At 39.5% G+C, this 11,334-nt stretch overlaps 2 protein-coding genes across 2 annotated transcripts; both read right to left on the minus strand.

The window, feature by feature from the left end:
* Positions 1 to 2,725: 2,725 nt before the first annotated feature.
* EAE98_011918 (uncharacterized protein) lies at positions 2,726 to 3,892 on the minus strand (the record flags this gene model as incomplete). Its single annotated transcript, XM_038959542.1, has 1 exon — positions 2,726 to 3,892. One exon carries the CDS (start codon positions 3,890 to 3,892, stop codon positions 2,726 to 2,728), a length of 1,167 nt encoding a protein of 388 aa, XP_038804081.1.
* A 4,709-nt stretch (positions 3,893 to 8,601) lies between these two features.
* On the minus strand, positions 8,602 to 10,224 carry EAE98_011919 (uncharacterized protein; the record flags this gene model as incomplete). Its single annotated transcript, XM_038959543.1, has 2 exons — positions 8,602 to 8,919; positions 8,986 to 10,224. 2 exons carry the CDS (start codon positions 10,222 to 10,224, stop codon positions 8,602 to 8,604), a joined length of 1,557 nt encoding a protein of 518 aa, XP_038804082.1.
* Positions 10,225 to 11,334: the final 1,110 nt, after the last annotated feature.

Consider the following 11,334-nt stretch of genomic DNA (forward strand, 5'->3'; position numbering starts at 1 on the left):
TTCCATACTGTCAAGCGTAAAATTTCTGTATTTCGGATCGTTAGCAGACGAGCAGATTTCAGGATACCAGGATTCTTATTAGAAATGGAGATTCGGATGCCGAAGCACGTTCTCGAAAGTCCCATGCACTACTCATTTTTCTTGGATGCTTAGACTTTGCGGTTGTCTCTCAACGGTGGATTCTCGTGAAGAGTGAGTAGAATGGTGATTTGCTTTCGAGTTCGGGGTCCTAATTTTGATTTTTTTTCGGAGATTTCTGGGGGGTGGTGGTTGTGAGGGAATGGTGTGAACTCCGTAATCTTAAGCAGACAGATCGTGCGGATGGGCATGAAGATCTTGATAGCTGCCAAGCCGTAAAGGTTATGGATTTGGTGTATTTGATAGGAGTGGCGATGTGTCGTTTTCAAAAGGAAGGTGCTGTGTCCGCTGGAAGTTGTATGTCATGGTGTCTTTCTGGCTTCCATATAGATTTAGGAAGGCACGATGATGGAACTGCAGAGAATGCAATTGAAATGCTTGATTCTGTCCAAGTAGTTAGTTATATATCTTATGTATTCAACTGCGGTAGCATCAATTGATCACCAAGTCACCATGTCACCAAGCCATCAAAACACTCAAAATTGGTGGAATAGTAAATTCTCTAAAGTATTTTCGCAAAGAAATCCTCCCGACATGTTCCAGTGTCAAATGTCGTTATTTTAAACACCCGCAAAGTGGTTTAGTTCAAAAACCTCAATATTATTCATCCATCCAGCCCTGAAAACACAAGTATTGAAGGAAATAAGGAAAATGTGAAGGTAGAAAAATGAAAGACGATTATTAAAAAGGCCCCTATTGGGTAAGAAGATAAGTGGAGATGAGTAGAATGTGCTATGTTGCACTGAACTATCATGGTAAACGTCCCAGGAAACCGGAAATTGTCATCGTTATTGTTGGTATGAGAATGAAACACCTGGTGCAAAACATCCGAAGCAGATTGGAATCGATATCTCTGTTTTGTATGTCAAGGAGGAGAAATAGCGCGCAACACCAGATCATTGTTTGAAACGGAACAGTCAATGCAATGCATACCATCGTAAGAAATTGAAATCGTAACCGTGAAGAGCTGGATCGAAGTGAAGTATTGGTGTTATTGCAGGACGTTAGACCGAAGATGACAGGTATCAGACCAATGTATGAATCTCTCGTGAACATTGCCGAAGTAAGATGGGTGTTGATAGATGATAGATCATGGATGGAAGGTGTCGAAGTACCACTCCCCGGTGCAGATTAGTAACATGTTATCCAGAGATGGAGAGGTGTGTGGTGGAAAAAAGATCAATCCCAGGCACACAATGAAGCGTTTCCATCCAGCGACAGCAAGGTGAGGATGTAACTTGTGCCAGAGTGCATATAACAACCATGAATGCCATCTAACGACGAAGAAATCGATGTGAAATGTGTGCTAAAGCCGAGTGAGTGACACAGATGAACCATCTAGAGACGGAGAGATGAATAGTGTATAGAGTTTCATACCAGAATGAAGACTGACGAAGTACCATTAAGCAAAAAGGAGATGGATATGAGCGAGATCCCAGCCAGCAATGAACATTGGTGACGTGTTGTCTGGAGAAGAAGAAATGCATCATAAATAAAGTCCATCCACGATCCAACAAGTGCATGACATCCAGCCCAAAGATGATGAAAGAGGTATCTGATAGTATGACGATGAAAGCTGCATTGATGTGGTTTCAGCCAAAGATAGCACGATGGTGATCAATCGAACCCAGTCTCCATACAAAGAAGGTTTCATATCCACCCCAAAGACAACGATATCCATCGTTGAGAACATCAAAACCAAAGCACCATCAGTGACATCTGACCCAATATATGCTGAATGATGATGCATTATAGCCAAATCCCAATGTAATGAACCACAAACTTCCAGCAAAGGAAATCGAGATAGCAGTTGATGAAGTGTGAACACCAAAACAACATCGAAGAGATCCAAACCAAAGGATTCCAGATGGTGATGCATGATGTATGAATAGCACCAAGAAACTTGATGAATGCCGGTCGGAAATATCAAGATAGTAGACCGTGATCTACCCAAATGAAGTTCATGCATGAAGAGTGTCGATCAATGCATACACGATGAGGTATGGCTGATGTAGAAGGTGTGTTGGATGTTTGACGGAAAAGGCAGGATGAACGAAGGGGTAGGCGACGATTGGCGATGATTGATGAAGGGGCTGACCATGAATGAAGGGGTCGATGAAGGATGAAGCGCTATGTCAATGGAGTAGAACATCCATGTATTAGAAAGCCCAAAAGAGTAGAATTTTCCGAACTAATCAGGAGAAAGTGGTATGCAAGAAGCAATACCATCAGATAGAAGCCATAAGATGACATCTAGGAGTAAAAACCATGCAGTAAAGTCGAGTGATGAGTATGCAATCAGCAAAATCATATCATCGACACCGAGAAGTTGAAAGCCAGTAGGTAAAACCAGTAGTAAAAGCCAGAGTAGTGGTGCATCATCCGTGAAGTAAAGTATTAGAAAGGCATGCTTAATGTCGTAAAATCAGCCAAAAATCCGAAACACAGGTGAAGACTATCCATGAACAAGCTTCAAAGAATCCTTCCCATGATGACAGGAAAGATGCTCCGAGTAGACTTTCGGATACCACACCCTGAAAAATCAAGATTTAAGGCCTAAAAGCGACCCAATACCTTCTAAAATAGCCTAATAGCCACGACGAACGAAGACAGTGACCTTCCAGTACATCCCGTGAACAGGACACTCGAGAATCTTGTATGAGCGGCGCTTGTGCCATAAACCCTCAGGATTCTCTTGGTGCTGAATGAAGCCCCAACGCTCTCCGTTAATGATCTGCATACCCTCTCGAATGAGCTGAGCGCCGATAGCTGGTGCAGAAGTTAGAGCGTTTTGGCCCCTAGCCCAGAGAGGGACCTCGAGTTGAACTGGCCAATAGTACCAAATTAACTCCATGTTGTCTCTGGATTTAGGGCCATTGGTAGAGGGAGAAGCAGTGTTCTGGTAAGGATTCATATACGATGGACGCTGGTGTGGAGCACAACCTTGAGGGTTCGTCATTCCATACTGGAAAGGCTGTTGCGGAGGATCTACACGGAAGCGTTCAAGGCGAAACTTGATATTCAGCTGAAAGTTGGGTCGAAGAAAGCGCGGAAGAGGGATGGCAGTGTTTGGATCAATGCTATAAGACGATCCGGCATGCATGATGGGTCCAATGATAGCTTGAGAGGTGTTGCTAGGTGGACCATTTGAGCCAGGATGTTGTTGTGCAGCATTGTTTTGACCATAACCACCACCAGCTTGGTAACTTCCTTGTTGATTGAAGCCAGGTTGATGATTGCTACCAGTAACAGCAGTGTAATGAGTACTAGCACCCGCAGCAGGTCCGGTTGGAGCTTGTTGCATTAGAACATGCTGTTGCTGAACCACTTGCTGTGCAATTTGCTGGGCATTGGTACCTTGACCATGATCAGCATGACCTCCAGAGGGAATTGCTTGAGATAATGGTATATCAGTAGCAAAGCTGTTGGGGTGCTGGTTGTGGTTAGGCACCTCGTTATACGATGCTACCGTAGGATGCAGGATGTGAGCCACAAAAAAGGCTAAACGCGTGGTATATGCATTCACGCCCGGTACGGGTGGGGCAGCAACGCGCTGGCAGTTACCGCAGCAGAAAATAGCAGAAGACACCTGCATATTGTACTGAGGAGGAGGTAAGAGTGGTTGTTGAGGAGGTTGCAGAGGTTGTTGTGGTGGCCAGTTGTTGTTTGGATTGTACCCATGCTGGGCAGGGTTCCATGCACCACCAGTCCAGCCCTGGTTACCTCCATAGCCTTGGTTCTGGTACGGATTCATCACAAATCGATAGGAGGGGTTTCGAGAGGAGTTTCGAGGTAGGTAGGAGGATGTAAGATGGAGAATCGAAGGTCTGGACAGCACAATAGTTAGTAAATACTCAATGATATGGCCTTATTTGACCAAGATGAACTTACTGCAGGAGAATAAAGGTAGTTCAACGACGTTGGACCTGAAATTCAACGTCTATAGAGTAGAATAGTTAGTAAAAAGACAAAGGAAGTCCTCGTAATTGGCTCAAAGGTACTCACTGTGAAATACTCAAGGTCTATGAGCAATTAGACGTCGATTTCGAGATCGAGGACACCGTAGACAGAACGAATGAGGTAGAAGAAGAAGTTCTAGTAACGAGGATAGTTGAAAGAACGGAACTCCTTGAAGAAACACAAGGGTAATCACAGATACGTTCTAGTTGAAGTATCTTGTAGTATGAGGGGTCTTGAAAGGGAAAGGAAGGGTCTTGTTAAAGGAGGAGGAATAGTATGTAGGGAAGAAGAAACAGGAAGAGGTTTACAGATCAAAGGGGATGCTTAAATAGAAGTCTTGATTGGAAATCTCTGCAAGCTAAACCATTAACCCCGCCTCAAATTTACTCTACGGAACCTTCCTTGCCGTTGTATTCAATTGTTGAGGTCAAAGAAACAGTTGATTCGTGTTTAAACTAGTAAATGACCAATATTACAGCAGCAATGTATACAGGGGTGTATTTTATGCCGCTAAAATCCATTGCCAGGGTCTAATTGAGCTCCAAAACGCCGCTAAACCTTTAAATGACCTATTTTCCTAAGGCTGAGCCGCCTCGAAATCACCTAGTGGCCTGTACTAAAGCTTAATTTGACTTCCAAATGATCAATGAAATCATTCACCTCATGCGATAAAGTAGGTTGTTTGATGATCCTATCTAAAAGTACTACCCCGCTGTGATTTTACTCAACAAAATTCTCTCTGCCGCTCTTCAAGATCACTAGAAGCGGCGAGACGTATTTAGATCACTCAATGGACCTTATTGTAGTTGGAATGGCCCGAAATGGCCATTAGTACCGCCCAAAAGTATCTTCAAATGGTGAAATAAATCATTCACTCTTAGTCATGAACCGTATTTCATCTAACTCTATCTAGCAACTGCGCTCTTGCTTCAATTCTGTTGAAAGTGACTTTTCCTATCATTCAGATCATGAACTGAGGTCAAACCAAGCTTTAACACGCGTCTAACCCTTTCGATGACCAATAATAAGACCTAATTCTGGTATGGTGGGATGTTTATTGATGCTTAAGCCGAGTCCCGAGGCTAAAGTCGACGCTAACTCATGTCTAACTCGCGCAAATTTCCGTCACGCGGCTGGAGAATCCTTTGAGTAGCTCATTTACAGATAGAACGCTTGATAGCCTATGATATTGCTTGAACTGCGCCTCCAAGTACTCAATGACTGAAGATGAGGCTCATATTCACGTTTGAATTGCTCAAAAATTCGTGTTTTAACTCGATTAGATCATGAAACCATCTAATTACGGTCATGAATCAGCATTATTTTCATGACTAAGAGTAGTTAGTAGAGCTATAATAATTAATCAAAGCGAATTAAGACCGTAATAAGGCTCTAAGTAACTTTGTAAATATTATTAGTATGTAAATATATATCAAAATCACTTAATAACCTATGATATACTTCAAATCCCTCTCTAGAATAATCAATTCAATCTGAAAGAACCTTAACCGAATCTTAAAATAGTAATCTTATGAATTATTTTACAATATTCTATATGTTTTTCTCGCTTTAAGCCAAATTATACTAAAGTTTCTAGAAACTACTAGTACTTCAGAGCTTTTATTCAGCTACATATAACTATTTGAGGATGTTATCAGCCCAAAATATGTTTTCAAATAACATCTTACTTTTTTAAAAAATTTAGATACTTCTCACATGGAATAGAATAACAAATGAATAGTTACAAAAGTTGCTTAATTCTACTTACTAGAACCCCTTCATCTTACTCCACCTTTCGTGTAATATTACCCCAGGTACTCAATTCACTATATACATCTATATCATCTAGAGCTTAAATTCATCAATAAATTTATTATATAGATATAAAAGATATAAAAATAATAAGAAAAATAGAAACATTGATTTTTCTTATAAAGACTCAAACTCTGGAACTTATATTTAAGATATTTTTAATAATCTATCTATCTATATATATATAAAGAGCAAGATTTCAAGATAATATATAGAATAACTTTGAGCTTAATCTTCTCAAGTATATATCTTTATATAGTATTTATTATTCTAAACTTTTATATACAAAGTCTTATAAATAATTTTCTTATTATTTCCTATATTATATAACTATTTCAATTAGTATTAAGTTTTTGAAATCAGTAATTCTAGAGTTGTATTCAAGTGAAGTAGAAGATAGAATCTCTTTGAGTTGGTTTTTCTAAATTCCTTTCCTTTCCTAGAATATAATTTCCGCTTTATATTAGAGTTCAAGTCATGTTTCTCTAAATCATCTAAATTTATATCCAAGAGTTTCGATAATCTCATAAAATAATATATACTTCATAAAGAAAGCTGTTTTTTCCTCGAAATACTAAGTCTCGAAATCTATCTTCCTCTTAATATACCCCTCTCAAATAAAGAACAAAGATTTAATGTCTAGATATAGTACTCTTCATAAGCCTAAAGTTTTTTAATTAGAATTTATAGAGCTAAGATTAAATGATAATAGTTATTCATCTTCAAATTATATCTCTTAGAGATTCTTTTTATTTTTCTATTAATCGAGGAGTTCAATATATAAAATAGAGAGAAGGAAGTACTAGATAATCAAAGATTTTTCTTAATTAGAAAGAAATGCTTTTCGAATTTTCAGGAGTCCTAGTTTATAGGGGTACTAGAGTATCAATTTAGAGCTTGTTTAAAAGAAACTTGAATTATTTGAAAACTTTTATTATTCAAAGTAATATACATTTATCTTATATGAAGTAGAAGAATCGTATAGTCATGAGCTGTAACTATATATAATAAAACATAAAAAACTTTCTAAAGTATATAATAGAATTATAATGATTATAATGTTGCGGAATTAGAGGTCAAGAATCATCTATCAAAGAATCTCTATTTCTTTTCCTAGTTTTTGAATTCTTTAATAGATGATATAGTATTTTAAGTCCTTAACTTATTACATTTATATATTCCTCGAAAGATTCTCTTAGATGTAAATTAATAATACCATTCATACTACTACTTCTATTACGAAATACTCTAATTCTACAGTACTTCAATTTCTGAATAACACTCATATCAAGAGATACGTATATTTTAAATTTCCTCGAAATACATATCTCTCAATTAACACCAGGAATCCCAATTTCCCAACAAGGTAATTGCAAATTCTTAGCGCCATATTAAACTCAAGCGCAACCCATGATCTTAATTTCAAATTCAAGTTTACATTCCCCTCCATGCCGCTTCAATCTTAAATTCTCTTCAAGCTCAAGAAATTTTTCTCACAGCCTCAAATGACCTTTTGTTTATCTTTCATCCATCAACTATTCACCACTCGGCCTTCGGCCTTACCCTCAAACCCATGTCCGAGTTTTTCTCAAAGAAAATTTTCCTTGAGTGAATCACCCAGGCAACTTTCAAAGAAAATTTCAAAGCTACAGCCCGTCATTCAACAAGACATGAGATGATATTCTCAGTTCCAATGGATTTATTGTTGGGGGAAACGATTCGGGAACTTTCCATGGAGGGGTACAGGGTCAACCTCGGATGACCTCGGATCGGGTGAGGAGAGTTGTATCATAGAGAAACCAGATATACTAGGTTTTGAACTCGGGAAAGGTCGGGATGAGGGGTTCGAATTTGTGAATTTAAGTCTTAATTTGTGGGAGTGAATAATTGTCAATGGATGAAGTTGTGAAAGAGGATAGAGGTAGTAACAGAAAATGAAATATTTGTGAAAGAGGGATGATCAAGATAGAAGAGAAAACCTTTGTAAGAATATGATGAAGGGAAGTAATGGGGTTTGAATATTTAGGTTAGTGTTTGAGTTTCGCTGGTATGAAGTTGAATGAAGCTTTGCTTTCTGTTGGTGTCTTGAGGTACACAACACTGACTTGCCTACTATTTTACGGGGATAGATTAAAGTACACAATGTTTGATTTCGTCCAATTTGAAGCACTGTATGATCAGTGAGATTATATCAAAAATGCAAGTTAAGAGTCTATCTAAGTCTCTATGATCAACCGCAACATGTTGTGACATTTATAATTCCAAGTCTTCGAACCATCTCGCTACAAAATTCTCTATGAGATGCTGAATCTAGCATCTAATACATTAAAAGTCTCATAATGATCCGTGGAGTGAGCGACAGGATCAAGAATTGAATACTCTGCTACAAGGCTTCCTTGTCAGCTTCCAAAATATGATTCCACGTATGGTTTGCTGAGAATCATCGACATCAAATTCTAATCGCAGTAAAAAGCTACCAGGGACAGTCATTGGGGTGTCATACGACGTATTTCCCATCTGCTACACTCTAGTAGTACAGATTGCATTTTCTATTATATATTTCGATATATATGATTAAAGTTAGCTTTGAAGTATAGCTCAGCGTTGAGAGAGTTAGTTTGAGAAAGCTCAAAAGGAGGTATGTCCTAAAGGAAGAATAGGAAATCGATACAACCCAACACTCTCCAAGGTTTACTGGCATGAGAATCCCTCGTTCGCAGTAGCATTTCCAACACCATCGTAAGTTTGCTTAAGCGGATATGGACAGATAGTACGCTTAATAGCCGTGTTTGAAAGGAAGATAGAATCCATGGTTTCTGGAACAGTGCCGTTCTCAATCCAAGCACGCATGGTATCGAAAGTATCAGCTGGGAAAGCACCAGGTCCGCCAAGACAGTGAGCGACACCTGGAGCCATGAACACTCTATAGAAATCGTGTACGTTTGGGTCGAGCGCGGTAACGGAATCGTAATAGCTCGTGGTTGAGTTAGGAGGGATAATGCCATCAGCCTGTATTATTGTTAGTTGCTTTCTTGTAATGAATATGGGGAATTGATCGTTAAAGGAATAACTGACCAGTCCATGGTAAGTGAGAAGTTTTCCTCCACGGGCACGAAATTGTGAAAGATCCGGGTCGTTGGTGCCTATAATAGAAGACCACTCATTGATGGAAGAATGGTAAAGCTGATCAAATTCCTGGCGCGTTATATTTGAGGTATCGGTGTTGTCGTCTTTGCGAACAAACTTCGCTATCCACGGGAGTAGAAGAGATAGTGGATCTGCTGTACAAGTTTCGTTGCTTGAACATGTGGTAAGAGCAAGTGATCCTCCGGCAGATAAGTCGTCACTTGATAAAACAGTGCCTATCTGTTGACCAAAAAAAAGAGAACTGTTATCTGACTTTCTAGGACCATCCCACATAGCCTGAGTAAGATAGGCAGCTCCAGGAGATATCGTAAAGTTTTCACCAATTTCAGTGCAGTTTATGGTGGTGCCAACTAGAGATGTAGGATCAAAATTGCAGGAATCAGGATCTGCAATGATTCCATCAACAAGGCCATCATTAGCATCACAAGCCTTAATAGCTGCTGCAGTAATTGCTTGCATCTCGCACATGTGCGGGTAGATATTCATGGTATTCATTATGACATGAGCCCAAAGATCTCCCACAAATAATCCACTCCAATTAATGGCCGGCGAAGAAGCTGCGATTCCGTCAAAAGCCTCAGGAAACCTCTGAGCAAGCATCATACCTTGACGGCCACCTTGAGAGCAGCCAGTCCAGTACGAGTAGACTGGTGGTGTACCATAGTATTTGTTAGTAATATCCTTCCCAATGATTGCAAGGTCGTTAAGAGATGTTGAGGCAAGGTTTTGCAGAAGATTACGATTTGGGTTTCCCGGACTCAAAAGGCCCCAAGTCGCGCTATCACTACTTCCCAGACCAGCATCGGTAGACAAAGATACGTAGCCCTTGCCCATTGCTGCTGCCATACCCGCCAAAGCTACGTATTTGAGGCCAGCCTGCCAGCCGTTGCCTCCAATGGCTTGCATTCGACCGTTCCATTCTGTAGATGGCAAGTAGACTTGTACATTGACTGTATCATTAAGACCGGGATGAGTGTAAGCTATAGAGACGTTGCAAAAGCTGGCTGCTTGAATGTCGACAGCTCCATGATTCATATATAGACCCATCGAGATGGTGCGAGTGTAATTAGTGACTTGGTTAGCCTGGAAAGATAGGATCTCGGCTCCGAAGAGGCTTGGTGCAGGAAGAGATGAACATGCCAGCGCGGCGGACGGATTGAATGACATGTTAGAATAAATGAGATTCGTGTTGCTTTCTATGAATGAAGGCATTGGATGTAGATGTTTCTGGAAAAGATCGAGCAAGAGAACAGTTAAATACATTTTGGAACATACTATCCCATGTAAATTCCAGTCGTAACGCATGGAAACACATTTAGGGGCAGGATGATCAACAGATTATATCCCTTGATCTGAGGAAATATTGTAGTAAAAGACGAACCGCCATCAAATACGAGTATTCGCCAAAACCTAGTAATCGCAAATTAGCGGGTCTACTTCGGGTAGAATATTACTGAATACGCGTATTTCAACTACCGGTGTAGCACTGCTACGCCTTTTGATATTATGATTCTCTGACCTCAATAGTTGTTGGAAAAACTTTATAAGTTGTAGGAAGCAATTTAATTGGGAACGTATAATTCGTTGTAAGTAGTATTGTGAGAAGCTATCAAAATCGGAGGCGAATGTGAACTCATTTTGATGACTAAGGTGGTCAGCTATTTTAGCGCGCCTTAATGTGTCCAAAACGTGACTTTTTTTTGATCTAACCAACTTTTTGCTAAATCCTATATAAAAATAATTCAATTGCTTTCAATTTTCGAAATTTCGATTAGGTGATATTGAAAAAGGGCTTTTTCTTTTGGACATACGTTATGAAATCGGGTGTACACACGTAGTATATTGAGGGTTTGAGGTTATAAATTCATTCTGCCTACCTCTCTTAATCATTTTGGTCTCGCGAAATATCACTTGTATTATTTAAATACGCAGACTCATTTTTATATCTCGTAGGGGTACATTTGTAATACATAGAAATTTCGGAAAGGGTTAATAGTAAATTTCTGCGTATCGACGGCTCCCAAGAAGGCTCAGGGGAAAATCATAGGTATGTAAAAGAACTTGGAGTCATATTCGAGCTCTGTTGAGAGCCTTTCAGCACTTGTAATAAAAATGTATTCATACAATGATTAGATGAGCAAGTAATGTAAAATGCATCAAAATGTGTCCCACTTAAAGCCTTTGAACGAATGACATCACGACGCTGGTTGAAACCCTATGGTGGACTCTAGCTGGCGGAAGTAATATAAGAAATCACATAATATAACCTATCACCGA

The sequence above is a fragment of the Botrytis deweyae genome (assembly GCF_014898535.1).
Source record: "Botrytis deweyae strain B1 chromosome Unknown BDEW_055, whole genome shotgun sequence".
Classification (NCBI taxonomy): domain Eukaryota; kingdom Fungi; phylum Ascomycota; class Leotiomycetes; order Helotiales; family Sclerotiniaceae; genus Botrytis; species Botrytis deweyae.